Below are 17,948 nucleotides of genomic sequence, written 5' to 3' on the forward strand. Positions count from 1 at the left end.
CAGAGGTGGCCTGCGTGGGAGGCACAGCGCACGGGTCCTTGGATCCTAGGACCCCAGGACAGGTTGGCGTTGGTGTGGAGTGGTCCCGGAGCCCCGGGTGGAAGGTTCCTATGGCCGATGTGCCGTTTCTCTTTTTTCTGTCCCCTGAGAAGGAACATAGTATGTCGTGGCATGAGTGTGGGTTTTGGAATGAGGCCTTGCCCCGGTCCAGCTCCTGCCACTTGCCAACCGTGTGACCCAGACAAGACATTCCTCATAGACCTCTTTCTTCATCTGTCATCCTTCCCAGAGGGGCTGTGAGGAACAAGTGGGGACAGGGCTTGGGTCATTGAGGAGCACTTGCCTGCTGGGTCCCTGCTGGCTGGGGCAGAGTTAGGGGACAGCAGCCTGTGACAGGGAGAGCACCCTATTTAGTGATGCAGTTCCACACGGGGCACCCGGGAGCTAGTGGTGCCTGTCTGTGCTGTAGAGGACTGGGGGTGGGACAGGACCCTCTGAGGCACGGGCGGTACCTGACGTTGTGGGAATAGCTCTTGTTGAGGGGCAGCTCACCCCGCACATCTGGGAAGCCCCTGGGTGCAGCTCAAGTTATGCCCTGGCAGGCACGGTCCGGAAAAGTAGCAGGAGGCAGCACCTCTCAGTGGCGTCTGGAAGAAAGCCGTGTGGGCGGTGGGACGAGGACAGAGGTGAGTTCCGGCTCCACCATGCGCCAGCCGTCTAACCATGGACGCCTGGTTTCCTCGCCTGTCCAGCAGAACTTTATGAAGCTCGAGTCAGCTAGCAGACAGGGATGCTTCTCTGCACACAGACTAACAGGGAGCGTGTGAATACCATCAGAGTCATGACATAGGATAGTCACTGTGCAAAGAAACAGCACCATCACTTAGTTTCATTTACTGCTTTTCAAAATGGTAGAAGAAAAGTCAGCGAATAAGAGACCTCACAGGCGCACTGTGCAGCGTCGGGTGGCAGGAATGTTTGAAGACCACGGTGGCCTCCTTCCTCTGATGTTCACTATGGCCAGAGGCTACACGGTGTCCCCACTACCAAATGGGACAAAGCCCTGGCGATTTTGAGAGGGGGCCGTGTGGGGACAGCAGAGTTTAAAACATGAACTCGGGGCAGGGCCTAGAGGGCCGTCTGTCTCTCCTGCCCACTGCACAGGCGGGGGGGACCCTGCGTTAGTGGCTGGGGCCCAGGTCTCTGCCTCCAGAAGGCCCCAAATGTTCATCCTGTGGAGGCCACAGCGGCAGCCAAGCCCCACCAGTGGCTCCAGGGGACAGGGGGTCACAGATACAGAGCCCTGCATCCCTGCCCGGCACCTCCCCTCGTGGGCCCCTGTGGGCAGCTGAGATCAGCCAAGGGGGGCAGTGAGGTGCTGGGGTTGGCCCTCCTTGTTCAGAAAATCCACCCCAAACCATGTGCTAACCACCGATCCTGGGAAAAAAATGATACTCTCCAGCGATTTTTCTACCCATTTCTGAAATGGACAACTGATGTTTTTTTCTGACAATCTTATGTAAAGCATTACGTAGACATGGGTTCAAGATGCCACATCCAGGTAGTTCATAGTCCCCAAGCCCCTCCCGTGCTCCCTCTGGAGCCCAAACTCTGGGATGAGTGGCGAATGCTCTCCCAGTGCGGTCCCCTTTTGATGAGTAGTCAACTTGCTGCGAGACCCCAAGCAGGCTCCGAGCCCTGGTTTCCACCTTTGTGAACTGGGGGTAAGAACCACATCCCTAGCAGCGTTGTCCCAGGGACTTTAGACGGTGCACGTGGAGAGCCCGGCATGGGGCCCAAGGGCTCGTGGATCGGCAGGGGACATTCCTGGGCCACGCAGAGCTGACCTCCAGGAGCGGCTGTCCCCAAGCTTGCTGCCTGCTCTGGCACCATAAGCCAAGGATTGTCTGAGACCTAGTTACTTCTTCCTGTCCTTACATCCATGCTGACACTGCAGGCAAGACGGGAGCCAAGACACAAGCTGGCAGGGACTGCAGGGAACGGAGCCTCTAGCTCTTCTCTTGGCTGCCCCGTCAGTTTTGGCAGTGCAGGCAGGAGAGAGAAGGTGCCCTCCACGCCCTCGGGGGAGAGCCACTGTCAAATGGCTTTAGGCCACAGGAGGGGCAGAGAGTCCTGCATGGGTCCTACAGGTGTGGGAAAAACACCTTTTCTATCGAGTATAGCTTTTGTCCAGTGTCTCTGGCTAACCATTGATCAGTACCTTAGCACTGGCATCTGCAGCCACCAGATTCGTTCCTCGTCACTCCCGTTTTGTGAGCATGGGGAGCCGGAAGGGTTCTGGACAGGAGTCAAGTGTCCTGGGTGGCCCCGCTGCATCTGTCACTGACTTGCCGGGGGGCTTGGGCATGCTTGCGTCTTGCTGAGCCTCAGTGTCTGCCTGTGTGAAGTAGTCTTACCTTGGCCCTGCCAGCTCCCAGAGGACTGGAGTTGTGGGAACCCCTGCGAGATCGCCTCGTGCCTCAAATCCGTGGTCAGGGGGAACCATACAAACGGAGAAAATGGACACGTTGGTGCTTGGACGGGAAGGAGTTATTCATAATTAATTAAGTAGACTTTCTCCCGTTTGGACAGTTCATTATCAAGCTATTTGGTGCGATACAAAGACACAGTGTGTGCCGGGCACGAGCCCAGCACAGCAGTGACTGAAGTTGGGGACTGGGCCCTGGGACTGGCCGGCTGTCCCCCAGTCTCTGTGCCAGGTGGATTCCCGCACTGAGGCAGGTACCTGCTGCTGGGCTCCCTCTCAGCTAGAAGTGGGGGAGGCAGGATCGGGAGGACTCGACAGCCCTACTGTTTCTGTGGATCACGTGACCTCCCTCAAAGGCAGGCCCCAAAGTGCAGGAGAGGGTGTGGAGAAGCCACCAGCACCCTCATCACTTCTAAGCGCAAGAGAAATGTTGAGATCTGCTGGCAGCCTCTGGTCTTCGAACCCCAATGGGTGTCCTCTCTGGGGAAGGAACTTGCTCAGCCTCAGTTTCTAATTCTTCCTATTTATTTTCCCCAAGGGCGCTGGGAAGGGGTGAAGCGTGTGGCTGGGCAGAGTCAGTCCCATGGAAAGCAGGACCTGGAGCCGGGCTCAGCCCTCAGCGTCGGGCAGCAAGGAATACGGACTGTCGCCAGCTGCGTGTGGTAAAGGACCCGGACCCAGCCCACCCGTGACAGGGAGCGTCTCCTCCCTCTCTCTCATCTTACGTTTCTCACCCTCCTCTGGCTGGTGTGTGGCTTTTAAAGAATGGGGCTTTCTTTTTAGTTCTCTAGGGTCTGATAGGAACAGACCTGAGGCTTATCTTTGCACATGTTAAAGAAAATAAAAATGAAAAAAAAAATTCTACTCCAACAGAACAGGCTGGGCTGATGTGAGCTCTCGGCCTGGCGGTAACGACGTCAGCGTGGGCAAGACTTCGCCTCCAAACTGCTTCTTATGGTGACATTCCAGGACGCTTGTGAGGTGGGAGTTGGGAAGTAGGACGCACCCCTGCCGTCTCCTTTTCTCTGTCTACTCCCGTTCCAATCTGATATACTTTCACATTCTGATAAAAGCCATAGGTTTAGCCAGGATGAAGTGGTAGGGAGGTCCACGGCAGTTGTTAGAGTAGGATTTTGAGTTTTGAAGAACTAGCGGCGCAGGGTGGCCTGGTAAGCTGTTTGAAGAGCAGCTGTGTGTTCTTCTCAGTCCCATTCTCTCTATAACCCTGTTCTGCACGAGAGGCAGTCAGATCTCAAACTCTTTTCCTACCATTCTCAGTTTCCGCCGCTAATGCAGTTCCTTTTTTTTTTTTTGTAGTGGACGTTGTAAATAGGTTATGTATGGGGGCAAGTCTTCTCCAGCTCAAATAGCTTCCTAGAGAAAGAAGCGGTATCTTTGGAAGGGGCCATTCAATCCCTCCCAGCCCTGCTCACCTGCAGTCTCCATAAAAGCCACTCCAGGTAGAGCAGCTGGACTCTAGGTCACCTTAGTATAAACTAGACAAAGGGTCAGTGAGAGTCTATTCCTGAAATTTCAATTTTGTGACTAGCAGATGGGGAGGGTGGAAACGACCCCTTCGTGTCCTCTCTGGTAGGGACACGTCTCCCTGCACCCTTTCCCCTCTCGGGCCTATGTGAGCAAACAGAAACGCCACGTTCTTCACCCCAGCTCTTCCCACCCTCGCCTGCATGCTGGGATAGCATCGACCCACGCTGTTACCAAGCGTCTGGATTAGCGTTCAGAGCGGGGCAAGCAGTCACTGCTCCCGTGGGTTAAGCATCTCTCGGCCGAGCGCCCCTTGCTGTGCCTGGTCCTGTCCCATGTGCTAGAGAGCTAGCAGAGTGGAGGTGAATGGCTTTGGCGGTACCAACTGATCCAACAGCTCTGTCTCAAGGAGAATCAGAAGGAAGAGATGCAGCAGGGGAACAAAGCAGAACAAAGATTTTTCTTTTTCTCCCTTCTCTCGGTGTCTACCTAACCCCGACCTAAGATACCGGGTCAGCGATCTCCCGGCTTGTGTAGGCAGGCTTGCCAAGACGGCCGCCCCAAGCCTGCCTGCAGTCTCGAATCTGCCGGCCAGAGGCTCTGCTAAAGATTCACATCCCACCTGCTCTAGAGTCCGAAATGCCCCTCCCATCTCACCTTAGACTGCAGAGTTTTCAGTCATTTCCACTGGATAATGCTTGCTTTAAGTGAGAATACTTCAGCAGAATGGATACAAATTTTCAAAAGAGTCTTTTCATATCTATGTATTCTATATTAAAAGTGATAAAGTCATGTTTCTGGGGCGTATTCAAGTAGCTGACAAGTAATTAATAATAGTACATGAGTGCATTGTAATTATTCTCGCCGTAGTCAGGTAATAGTATCCAACAGAAATTTCCTACCAACCTGCTGTATCCAAAGTTTTGTAAAAAGTTGTAGAAGTTGTTGATCTTTTTGATTTTATATTCAAAAAGTCTCTTTTTATAAATATTATTTATTATACAATGTATATACCTTTGAGTTAACTAAGATTATATATTATATAAATATATATATATTTGGAGAAAATATATTTCATCATGCAGTTTTTTTCTGTTAAGTCATTAAAGAGAAGGTAAATGAACATAAAATGGATACATTGTACAATGTGTGGAGTTTCCAGATTAATGCTCAGGAAGTCAAGAATATCTGATTCTGAATTGGGCGGCCTCAGCTAATTAAATGACCAAATTAAGGTCATTTCCTTTGTTCCCTATACAAGATCGTCTGAGATGTCATGGACAGTGGGTCTGATCTACTACAGGACTTTCTTATAGGCTTAGTTTGCTCTAAGTCAACTTCTAACAAGGAATTTCCAACCTGGGCAGTAATTCATTTCACAGACTCAAGCATATTCAATGTACAAACTAATGTCATAGGCACTTCTCAAAGATATGACCCCAGGCCAGCTGACGGGGGGGTAGGGGGGGTAGCATTGCCTTAATCCCCTCCTCACTACATGTTTGCAACTCCAGTTATTGGGAAAATAGGATTTTCTCTATTGAAAATGAAACTTGACCAAAAATGGTCTATCCCCTGCTAGCTCCACTTTGAAAGCTAAGCTATAGAGAGGTGGGTTAGTTTCCAAGAAGACATGGTGTGCCCTGGGCTCTGGGTTGTCGGGAACAAGTGCCATTTGAAGTTGTAGAGTGGTCTGGGCAGAAAGGACCTACAAGTGGGCATGCTCTGGGGACTACCACTTCAAAAAGGATCACCTGGAGCACCAGAAGTTATGCCTTCTTAACAATGACATGCTATAACTCAGTTATATGATAGTAGACAACCCTTTGGTTTTCAGACCTACAAAAAACGTCACCTTAACTTTATCTGGCACGATGTTTCAGAAAACAGCTAAAATGTTTTTTCTTTTTCTTTTTTTTTTTTTTTGAGACATAGTCTCGCTTTGTTGCCCAGGCTAGAGTGAGTGCCGTGGCGTCAGCCTAGCTCACAGCCACCTCAAACTCCTGGGCTCAAGCTATCCTGCTGCCTCAGTCTCCCGAGTAGCTGGGACTACAGGCATGCACCACCATGCTCGGCTAATTTTTTCTATATATATTAGTTGGCCAATTAATTTCTTTCTATTTATAGTAGAGAGGGGGTCTCGCTCTTGCTCAGGCTGGTTTCGAGCTCCTGACCTCGAGCAATCCGCCCGCCTCGGCCTCCCAGAGTACTAGGATTATGGGTGTGAGCCACCGCGCCCGGCCTAAAATGTTTTTTCTTTCTCTTTCTCCTGATCTACCTCCTATTAGGAATAAATCTTATCCACCTCACTACACAGAAAAATGGTAACAGGAAAATAGAGCAGTATGCCTCGTGTGGTGGAGATGGGCTGCCTTGTGATCCGTTGAGACCTTTAACCTTAGATTAGGAATGGCCACTAGATGTCCATGAACTTCATTTTGCTCATGATATGTCTTTATTTAGCCTGTAAAAAGCTTAAGCCACAAAAACTGTTATGTTTCTGTAATTCAAGGAATGGACATGTAAGGTATACCAATCTCTTCCATAGCCCACAGTGCCGGGCATCTTTTACTTCACTTTTACATAAAGCTAATACAGGTTGAGTAGCCCTTATCTGAAATGCCTGGAACCAGAAGTAATCTGTATTTCAATTTTTTTCTGGATTTTGAAATATTTGCACATACATAGTGAGGAATCTTATGGATGGGGATCCAAGTCTAAACACAGAATTCATTTATTTTTCATACATACCTTACATACATAGCCTGTGGTCATTTTATGTTATATTTTTAATAATTTTGTGCACAAAGTTTTGACTGCATTTAGACTTCCATCCATCACATGAGGTTTCCACTTTATAGCATTACGTTGGCGCTCAGAAAGTTTTGGATTTTGGAGCATTTCTGATTTTAGATTTTTCAGGTTAGGATGCTCAATCTGTCCTCATCTATCCCAGCATCCTGAGTCCCTTTTATTTTTAACCTATAAGATTACCAACTAGTTAAGTGGTCCTTATTCACACTTATGAAGGCTATTTGTAATCCTATGAATAACCATACTCTGAGATTAAAGAGAATGCAGTTTATAGCTGTGCTTGAACATTTAGTTTCCCCATAAGCATGGCTGGTGTGCGCAAGAGTGAAGTCAACTGAACAAACGTATGGCTGCTACACTATCATTGTTTCTCCTACCTTAACAGAGAATTTTCTAGGAGACAAAAAATTACCTTACATCACTCTTATACTCATGAGATAACCGGTTGGGTGGAGACTGTATGCTGGGAAAATTTTAAACATGAGCCCTCCTTGCAAATTCTGTCTTCACCTACTCGTGTTTCTGGCCGATCACAGACACCATCTCCTCCATCTTAGGGCCACGGTGTCCGTGCAGCACACACCCTCTGTGGGCTCATCTCCAGGACCGTCTCAGGACAGCTTGTCAGCTGATGAGACACTCTAGATCATTTTGCAATAACTTCTGAAATTTACATGCTTTTTTGAACTCTCACACACACACCTTTCCCAGTCATTTCTTTGAAGAGGCTATGGACCAAGTTGCCAGGCAAGGAAAATGAAATCCTGCTTTTACCTTCTGTGTTTGGGCTGGGGTGGTTGTTTATAGCTGAATCACTGCTTCAACACGTCTGTTCATCAGGTTTTGACTATTAAACATACTTCAATCTACTCTGTGATTTTGTGACTTGTTGCTGAAACTTTATTAAAGGGGAAGTTGTTCGTTGTAATTTTTAGGATATGAAAAGACAGCCTTAAAGGAAAACATATCTCAGACTTTAACCACAACTATACACTTTTTCTGTTACATTAAAAAAAAGTGTCTCAGTGAAAATACATAAATTTAGTAAGGATAACTTTTTTTTTTTTTTTTTTTTTTTTGAGACAGAGTCTTGCTCTGTTGCCTGGACTAGAGTGCCATGGCAGCAACCTCAGACTCCTGGGCTCAAGCAATCCTCCTTCCTCTGCCTCTCGAGTAGCTGGGACTATTGGTGTGCACCACCACGCCTAATTTTTTATATTTTTTGTCGCCTGTCTCATTTTTCTATTTTTAGTAGAGACGGGGTCTCTCTCTTGCTCAGACTGGTCATGAACTCCTGACCTCAAGTGATCCTTCTCCCTCAGCCTCCCAGAGTGCTAGGATTATAGGCGTGAGCCATTGCGCCCAGCCAAAATAACCTCCTCCTTTTGAGGTTTTGATTACAAAAAAATAGCCAGTTAACAGTTCATCCACAGATGAAGACATCTGTGGCAGCAGTTAGTTGGAGCTTCCTCATAATCTCATAGTCTACTGCCCAGTACCTTCTCCAGGCTATGTGGGGTTCAGGTTAGCCTACCCTTCCCCACATAGTCTTGCTAATTTTCTGGGCTGCCTCTCATCCTAACCTGAGCCAATACTAAAGATCAGGGTTTAGGCTAAGAGATCCGATAGCTCAGAAAAATGCAAAACAATATGAAGGATACCAAAATGAACCACAGGAAGAAAACTCACTGAGAGTATTTAAGTTCCTTGGTTTGTACCTTTCATAGAAGGGAGTAATTCTAATTGAGAACCAACTTTGCTTTTTAGTTTATTACTCACCTTGTTTGTGGCTTTGGTACCTCAGTTTTTTAATAAGGCAAAAGAAGTATAAAGCATGAAGATTCTTGTGAATTAACTTTGATATGCTAATGATGTTTTTCATTTTAAATAACTATACTTTCTAAATAATTAAGAGATTTTAAAATATATAATCCATCCCCTTATGCAAGTTATAACAAAACAGGAGGGGTTTCTTTTCTGAGCCCTCTTCTTCCTACATTCCTATCAGTTATATATGTTGGTTTGTACAAAACAACTGGGCTACAGAATGTTTTCAAGTATATTTACTCTTTATTGCATTCCTTCATTTGAATTAAACAATATAATATTTATTTATACTTTTCAATATAGTTTTGGACAAAACACAAAGACATTAACCTCATTTAACAAGAGACGAAAGTTAATACAATGTGTGCTGCTTTCACGGGAGGAGGAATCAGGATACTGGCCACCAGGAATCACAGAATCTCACAAGAGAATCCACTTCTTAAAAAGCCACAAAATAAGCTAGGGAAGAAAACTCAAGACAAAATAGATATGACATACAAGTCTCTACCGAAAGCACATAGTTAGCAAGATTTGGAGATGATTTGCCTTTTACCCTGGGGACAAATGACAAAGCCACACCTAAGGGCCACTATGCCCACAAGCCTTGTAGGTGGTGTGTGGTGTAAGCACCTCAGGGTGGCTTCTGAATGCTTGTCCTCAAACTTGAAGCAGCAACAGAGAGAGAGAGAGAGAGGCATGCTCCGCGAGTCTCATCACCAAACATGATGACCTAATTAAATCCCTTCTAAGTCAGTTATGAGACAATTCACCCTCAAAAGGACTCAACGAGTTCTTCTTCCCCTTGGAAGAAGCCTGTGGAAGGTAAAGGAAGTATGTTCACGTACTGGAATGGACAGTAAAGAATTGAGGGGAGAGGGCTAGAAAATGGCTTATTTTTCTGGAGAATAGTGTTTTATTTAGATACTAGATAGTACAGATAATTTAAAATAAAGGAAGAATAAATTCCAAGTAAGTCATTAAGCCAAGGAAAAAAGCAGTGATACTAATAAGCTTTTAATATTATACTAAGGAACTGACCCACTTAGAGTTGGACACTAATTAGTGCCGAGAGGCTTGTAAATTACTTTGTTTTAATAACTCTTTTCTGTTTAGGGGTGTACACTTTTCCATACCTTTCATATGTTTTTAACATCTACCAAGAAGCAATAATTAGCATATCCCTTACCACAGAGCAAATTAGTTACTTTAAGGGGAAGTCACAGCCAACACAGTAATAATCTGACTTTCTATTAAGAAAGATCTCCTAATTGCAACTTGGAAACATCTCTGAAAATGATTGAGAACAGCATCTTAGATATTCAAAACCCTGTTTCTTCAGGCAAAGATAACAACCAGTTTTGTGGGAGAACCTTTACCAAATACCCAACTACCTTTAGTGTTAGCTCAGGACAGCTGTAAGAGGATCCCTGTGTCCCACACCTTGATTCACTGCTCCTGGCTTGTGTGCAGAAAGTTGACCTTATAGGCCAAGTGTTGTCCTGCAACATTCATTACATTTATTGAGAGTGTTCGGATGGTGAGGGTGGAGGTGGCAGAGAGCTGAAACTGTGTAGTGTTCACAAGTACAGGATGCTTTCCACATGGAGACTGAGTAAGAAGGAATCGTCTTAGCTTGCATGGAAAGGTAAGCACAGCATTCTAAAGCAAATTGACACCTTCCACGAAACACTAGAATATCTCAGTAAGCATAAGGAAGGGAGTTTTATTGCACTAATCATGCAGAGCAAGCCTGTGTTGAAGGTAGAAGACGTTCCACTTAGTCCAGTCTCGTGAGAAAGATGAGTGAAGATCCCAGGCCATCTTCAACTTGGTCACTTCCCTGGGTCACTGTGTGTTGCAAACAGTCCATTTTCAATCAAAGTCAAGGGGGCTACTGCAAAAGAAATACCCAAAACACACAAAAAAACCCAGATGAGGGTCTGCAAAAAGTCATTCAGCACAAAATCACTAAAAGCTTCTTAACTGTTTTCTCTACATTTTCTACTATTTGCTATTAGATGAGCACTTCACAAAAGAAAATGATCACAGCCCCATGCATGTAGAAGAAGGTTCCAATGTATATGTACCCTCAAGATTTTCCCGCATTGTGGCAAGGAAGGTTTGTGAAGCAGGACAGGGAAAGCAAACCAACAGTACAACCACCTTCCTTGCTTGGTCTCTCAGACCTACAACACAGCAAAGAACTCTAATAAGTGGAAGCAAAGTCATCTAAGAAAGAAACCATCAAATTTATACACATGATATAGCAACTCTTAGAATAGGCATGTGGTTTGGTTGAGGGTCTTTTTTTTTTTTTTTTTTTTTTTTTTGAGACAGAGTCTCGCTTTGTTGTCCAGGCTAGAGTGAGTGCCGTGGCGTCAGCCTAGCTCACAGCAACCTCAAACTCCTGGGCTCGAGTGATCCTTCTGCCTCAGCCTCCCAAGTAGCTGGGACTACAGGCATGTGCCACTATGCCCGGCTAATTTTTTATATATATATATCAGTTGGCCAATTGATTTCTTTCTATTTATAGTAGAGACAGGGTCTCGCTCAGGCTGGTTTTGAACTCCTGACCTTGAGCAATCCACCCGCCTCGGCCTCCCAAGAGCTAGGATTACAGGCGTGAGCCACAGCGCCCGGCCTGGTTGAGGGTCTTAAGTGTTGTATGTACTTACGCTCCTTCTTCTCTTAAGAGGGCCAAAAATTTTCTCACGCGGTATTCAGGATCCATCTAAATGCATGAGAAGAAATAAAGAAGATGGTTAATGGTACCTTCTAACGACTGGGCTCTTACTTCATACCAAGGAAAGGCTTGGTTTCACACTTCCATCCGTGCTCTGCTGAGTCACAGGAAGGTGTTACCTGCTCCTTGACCATATCAAAGCAGATGACATCACTCAGGAGGGGTGAATAGGATTGCCTAGCATGGAGAGTCACTGTGCACTGTGTTCCAAATGACCCAAGCCAGCTGGTCATGACAGGCACCTTGGCTGAGTGCACCCTGAGCTGGTGCCTGTGTGCAGATGCATAGTGCACCTGGGTGACTGGATGGGGGGCCACTCATAGGGGTGCAAATGACATCCTATTCATCTAAGGCGTAAAAGTATATAAAAGTCAGACCAAATCTGAAGAAACCACATTGAGGTTATTAAACAACTAAACAAAAGCTTATTAACTCTACATAACCAACAATGTAGCTTTTCTGAGATTCAGTATCCCTTGTATAATTTCTTCTTTGCAATTAATAAAAAAGTTGTGCTTAAACTATTATTCAAAAATGAGGAGTACTGCTGACTCCTCTGGCATAATCTCTGGATAATTTGTGTCTCCTGTGACTGAGAATATGCCACGAGTCTAAGCTAAGGTGGTGGAGCTTTGTTTCAGGTGCTTGGTTCAGGTCGTTATTATTAATGATCTCTACTGGTTTTCATTTTCTATTCATATTTATACTAATTTGTTAAAATATATTTTATTCTGCTTGGTCCACCAGAGATGTGAAGTTACCTAGAAAACGATCATTAAAAACATCATTAATTCCTGAAGATGAATTTTTGTTATAAGCAACACACCTAATTTTTAAAATATGTTTCAGGGCAGGAGTCTGTTTCCTGGGAGGGAACTCCCTGCCCTCCAGGAAGAGCTTTCAAATGTTCAGTGCAGCTGAAGGTAAATGTGCAATCAGATTCCCCCTCTGACCACTTTTTTTTTTTTTTAAAGACCTCTTCTATTCCAGAAAAACATTGAACAGAAGTTTCAAATGTATCAAAGTTAAGAGGTCAGACTACAAAGGACTAAGAAAAAGTGTGAATAGTTAACAAAAGAAACATTTTTCCTCTTTGGGAATAGAATTACATATGAATCAATTGTCAAGTTCTTTAAAAAAAAAAAAAAAGGAACTGGCTAGGGCTCAGTTGTAGTCAGTACTTGCAGTTCTTTGCCCATTAAATATATTTAATATGTGTGAGCAACGACTTACTGACTTGCCTGTAGCTATGGAATTAAAAGTCAAGAGAAAGGGAGGAAAAAAGTAATCTAGATAAATGACTTTATTCCCTCAGGTGACATCCAGTCAGAGCAGATCCTCGCACTGTGCAAGTTTTAACAGAATCATGTGTAGTGAACAGAGAGGTGACATGACTTACATTCTGCTAAACTACATGCCTCTTCGCCGAGGCTCCGTCTCTCTAAGGCAGATCTAAAGGGAATTCACTCAGCTGCACGAAATCCATTTGACATGAAGGGGTTCAAACTCAGAGGCCTATGAAGTGTCAGTCGCTGAAGATTAGGCCTGAGTGCCCCACTCTCACTTTCTACCCCACATACATAAGAAGCATTAACTTGATCACTGACCTGCAGGCATCAAAGGAGGAGGAAGGCATGGAGGTTGGGGAGAAAAACCCACATAGTTTCTTCTATGCAATTATTAAAAAAAATTGTGCTGTAACTAAAAAAAACAAGAGTAGAGTTGACTATCTGACAGATTTATCTTTTTTCAAGGAAAGAGCCAATACACCTGTATTTGCACCTTTACCAAGAATAAGCCTAAGCAAAGTGATTAGTCTACAAATTTAATTTATTGTTCAAAATGGAAAAGAAATAAATTGACTTAAAACCAGTCCATCTGAATATTCAGTAGATTAAACTTTAATGTTTCTGAAAACCACAAAAATTTTATTTTAAAATATATTTACCCCAAAAGATTAAAAAGCATTCACATCATGCTTGCAATCTGTTACTGATCCAAGAGCCTATTTCAGATGTAACTATGAAACTTAAACTTCCCCTCTGCCGCTCACTGTTCACACTGACAGAAAGGCAGGACTGATCAGTAATACATGGTGCTTAAAATAGAACCAGTCTGTCCATTTAGGACCAGGGATGGACCTATTCATTCATCCACCAAAAGTCTGCAGAGCACCCTACCATGCGTCAGCTCTCTTCTAACTGCTGTGGATTCAACAGTGAGTGAGAGCCAATGTCTCTGAACCCATAGGGCTTGATAGGGAGACATTTATTGTCCAAACTAGTATGTCAGATAAGGACAAGACAACACAGGATGAGCACATGGAGGGGTGGGGTTCCCAAAAGAGTAAAGGTAAATTGCCAGTAGATGTGAGAAAGTCCCAAAGAAGTTTCATCTGTCTTTGCCCAGGCAGCAGCCTGAGGCTCAGTTTTCTATATTATCCTGGATGCTTCAACCCTAAAGTAGTTTGCATGAAATCTCTAGGAGCCCAGGTAGGGAAAAATATACAGGCCCCAAGTCTAGTCTGTACAACTCAACTAACTTGTCTCCAAGACCCCTTTTGATCTGTGTGCCATAGCTTACTGACCTCTGCTGCACACTGTCCCTTCTCCATCACTCACTGGCTGCGTGATCTTGGATAGCTCACTGACAACCTGTGGGACACACAGTACACTCACTTCTAAAACAAGGGACACCAGAACAATTGCTCTTAGAGGTCCTTTCTAGTACTAAGATTGAGTGACTCCTTAAAACTAAAAGTTAATTTTATAATCTTTTCTTCTATTTTTGAATTTTAAGAACTGGAAAAGTTATCAATAAGTTATTGTTTGATCTCAGAGGCAGGCTACTAATACCAACCAGAGTTTGGAAATTATACAAAAAAGGCCTGGCATAGTGGCTCACACCTGTAATCTTAGCACTTTGGGAGGTGGAGGCAGGAGGATTGCCTGAGGCCATGAGTTTGAGACTGGCCTGAGTAACAAAGCCAGACCCTGTCTCTACAAAAAATAAAAAAAATTTTAAAAAGGGAAATAATACAAAAACTATTAAAACTTTGGCAAAGGAAATATTAAAACTTCTTGGTGTATCATGAAGCTTCTTTCTGTGTCTGAATCATACAGAGAAGGAAGCACCTTACCTGCAGGGACATCTCGATCAACATTAGTAACTTCTTGATTCCTATCCAGACCTTCTTCCCTTTGACTTGCTGTGCAATTGTGGTGCGTTCCTTATCCTTGAAGTTGCCCAAAAGCTACAAAAACAATGAGAATGAAAGCACTTTTACACTAAGTACATTAATATTCGTTAATTCTCACATTTACCCTTAAAAGAACAGTGAGAACTACCTGACTGTTCGAGCTGACAGGATTCTCTCTCTCCTATTTTAAAACCCAGTCTGACCTTCCTAAACTCATTAAGTGCAATCATGGAGTGAAAACTGGTATCTTAAACCCTGTTTTCCTATGGACCTCCATTATAACTTAGAGATAAATTTGCTGGGAAGAAAAATAGCTCCAATCCATAATAAACATAAGTAAAAATTTTTAACATTCCTTTCTAGGAACAATCTGTATATGTCAAGGCAAACTAAATTTAATTCTCTGACCCAACCCTGGTGTAAAAGCTGCCTAAACACGTAACCTGGATATATTTATCATATAGATAACTTCTATTTTGTTGGGAGCACACACCAACTTTATGGGTCTTGAAGACTTTAAGAGGCCTTACTGACTCTACCACTGCTGAACAACTCACTACATGATACTTTCCAACAGATCTCATCATGTCATTCATGTACACTAATGTTAATAAATATTTCAATGAAGAACATATTTTTCTAAAAATTGTTACCTTCCAAAAACGTAAGAAAACATTTCTATATTATAAACTTGTTAGTAAGATTCCTTCTATTTCTATAGCTTTTTTGAAGTTTCTGAGGATTTCTCATTGCTCCAATTTATTAAATTCAAGGATATGAGCTGAAAGCCACTATGGATGAGTGATTTTTCTATACTGTGATTACCTCACCCCTGCCCCCCCACCCATCCAAGTTTCTGGTCCATGTAATCTATGTGCTTTACTCATGCTGGGTACAGAGCAATTCATTCTTGGCAGTTTGTATGGTACCTATACCTAAGAATGGGAAATTAATTCAATGTCACTTATGATCATCTTCCTCTTTTAATTCTTGAAAGCAGATGGAGGTATAGGTTGAGCATCCCTAATCTGAAAATCCAAAATCTAAAATGCTCCAAAATCCAAAACCTTTTAAGCACCAACGTGACACTCAAAGTAAATGCTCTTTGGAGCATTTCAGATTTCAGATTTATGAATTACGGATAATATAATGGAATATTGCATTATACTTACATGTATAATACAATATTCCAAAAAAAAAAAAAAAATCTAAAATTCGAAACACTTCTGGTCCCAGGCATTTCGGATGAGCTATACTCAACTTCTAATATCCCAGGGTTCCATGTTCTAGGTTAACACAGAAACCAAACACCAGGTGCAACAGCTGTGGGACCCCTTAGCACTATTTCCGCCTCAACTCCTTTCTTATAAACAGTGTGCAATCCACGGACTCATCTTCACCTCCAAAGCTTCCAGTAGCTGCTCTCCTGTGGCAATGTTGGGCACGTGGATGGTGGTGCTGAAAGCGTTAAGCATTTCCATCTCCTGAAGAACATCTTTGCGGCTGGTGGTCCCAATGATAAGAAGCTTGCGGCCCTGATCACAGGAAGAAAACGTGTTAAAAAACACAGAAAGAGACTAATTAGGAAACTAGAGTAAGCCTGAACAAAATGCATAAAATCCATTTATTATCACAGAAATGCAAATGATTAGGCAAAAGAGAAGAAAAAAAATTCTAGAATTTCCTCATGAAAATCTAAAAAAAGGTACCAACGTAATTCAGAAAGTGGTAACATCTGAACAACTCCTTCTCATTTACATCAATAAAACAATGGATTAGTAAATCAGGGAGAGACACAAACCAAAGAGAAAGATATTGACGTGGATGTCTGTAATTCCCTCCTCAGAGTCAACATGGCACTTGTATGGTGGGAATTGGGGGAAAAAAGAGAAATGAGTGGAAAGTTGTATTGGCTTAGCAAGGCTTTAATATGCCTTCTAAAAAGAAGGAACAGGGTAATAATAGTTTACATTTATGCAACATTTAACTGTGAAAGGCGTAGGCTAAGTGCTTTACATAAGTCTCATTTAATATTTTTAAATTTCATTTTTATTTTTAACCCTCCAAAATATAAAAAATGTATAAAAACCATACCAGGCTTATGTTGCCATTCCCAATTCCCTCTCTCCAGAGACAACCATTTTCAACTCTTAGCTTTTCTTCTTGTATTAATATTTACTTATTTATCTTTAAATAACAAGAATACACTACTATTTTCAGATTTTTATTTTCAGCTTTAAATATTATTTACTGACTTCATACTATGGAAGATTTAGTATTAATTTTGGACTACCCCTCAACCAAATGCCCCCCTTCTCATCCTTCCAACATTGTTATTTCATAGTCTTTAGTTAAATCTATATTCAGTACTTATTATGATTATGTAAATATGATTTACAGCTAAGCCATATAGAGTATGATTAAATTTCCTTTCTTGGGCAACATTTTGTTTTTATTGGAGTTAATAATTGCCTTTTCCCCCTTTGCTTAGTTTACCAGCTACTTATCAAGAGTTCATCCCCTAACAAACACTGTGAGTCTCCATTCAGTATGTTCAAACACATTTGAAATTGTGTTATTTTCTTGAAGACATTCCCCTCCTGGAGTCCTCTGTCCTCATAGTTCAATCTGAACTGATTGCTTTCTAGGCTTGCAGCACAGCTGGCTGTAGTTCTAGAATTTTCCTCTCTCCTCTGTTAGATCCTCTGTATGCTTGCTTTCCTTTTTCTTAATTTATACCTTTTTGTGGTACATATACCCAGAAGCTTCCTGAGAAAGGGTGTAAGGGGGGAGTAAACTTTTAAAGACCTTACATGTCTGGAAATGCCTTTATTCTGCCCTTAATATTGTACCTTCTATCTTATACTTAATAGTTTGACCAAGTATAGAAAATAAGGTTAGAAATAATTTTTCTCTCACAATTTAGAAAGTGCTGGTCTATTGTCTTTTAATTTTTAGTACTGCTAGCCAGAAAAAAATCAATGTCTGATCTCTGACCCTTTGTTTCTAACTTGTTTTTTTTAATTTTTAATTTTTTTTCTTGCTATGTTGCCCAGATAACTGGAAAATTCCAATCATTCAGTTCTAGGGAATATCTTGGATTATTTCCTTGAGATTTCCTCCCATTCATCTCTTCTATGTCTTCCACCAGGAACCTTCAAGAGTTGGTTACTGTTCCTCTAGAACTAATCTTCTATTATAATTTTCTTACTTTTTTGCTCCTAGTTTTTATTTCTTTCTCTTTTATTTATTTATTTATTTTTTGAGACAGAGTCTCACTTTGTTGCCTAGGCTAGAGTGAGTGCCGTGGCGTCAGCCTCGCTCACAGCAACCTCAAACTCCTGGGCTCAAGCAATCCTCCTGCCTCAGCCTCCCAAGTAGCTGGGACTACA

The 17,948-nt window shown here is 43.1% G+C and overlaps 2 protein-coding genes across 3 annotated transcripts in view; one reads left to right on the forward strand and one right to left on the reverse strand.

The window, feature by feature from the left end:
• Positions 1-5,103, forward strand: part of WNT3 (Wnt family member 3) — a 46,147-nt gene extending 41,044 nt beyond the window's left edge. Inside the window, exon 5 of the mRNA XM_012751088.2 lies at positions 3,027-5,103. The gene's annotated coding sequence lies outside the window, so the exon portion shown is untranslated. The remainder of the gene's footprint in view (positions 1-3,026) is intronic.
• A 5,211-nt stretch (positions 5,104-10,314) lies between these two features.
• The window catches only part of NSF (N-ethylmaleimide sensitive factor, vesicle fusing ATPase), a 145,026-nt gene continuing 137,392 nt past the window's right edge, over positions 10,315-17,948 (reverse strand). The window contains exons 18-21 of one of the 2 annotated variants that reach the window (XM_012751065.2): positions 15,957-16,091; positions 14,497-14,610; positions 11,290-11,345; positions 10,315-10,508 (exon numbers count right to left, since the gene is read on the reverse strand). In XM_012751065.2, coding sequence (XP_012606519.1) covers positions 10,487-10,508; positions 11,290-11,345; positions 14,497-14,610; positions 15,957-16,091 — 327 coding nt within the window. In that variant the 3' untranslated portion in view covers positions 10,315-10,486. Of the gene's footprint in view, positions 10,509-10,570; positions 10,801-11,289; positions 11,346-14,496; positions 14,611-15,956; positions 16,092-17,948 lie in introns of those variants that run through there. The other variant, XM_075994646.1, reaches the window with a different exon arrangement.

This window comes from Microcebus murinus, chromosome 18, assembly GCF_040939455.1.
Source record: "Microcebus murinus isolate Inina chromosome 18, M.murinus_Inina_mat1.0, whole genome shotgun sequence".
Classification (NCBI taxonomy): domain Eukaryota; kingdom Metazoa; phylum Chordata; class Mammalia; order Primates; family Cheirogaleidae; genus Microcebus; species Microcebus murinus.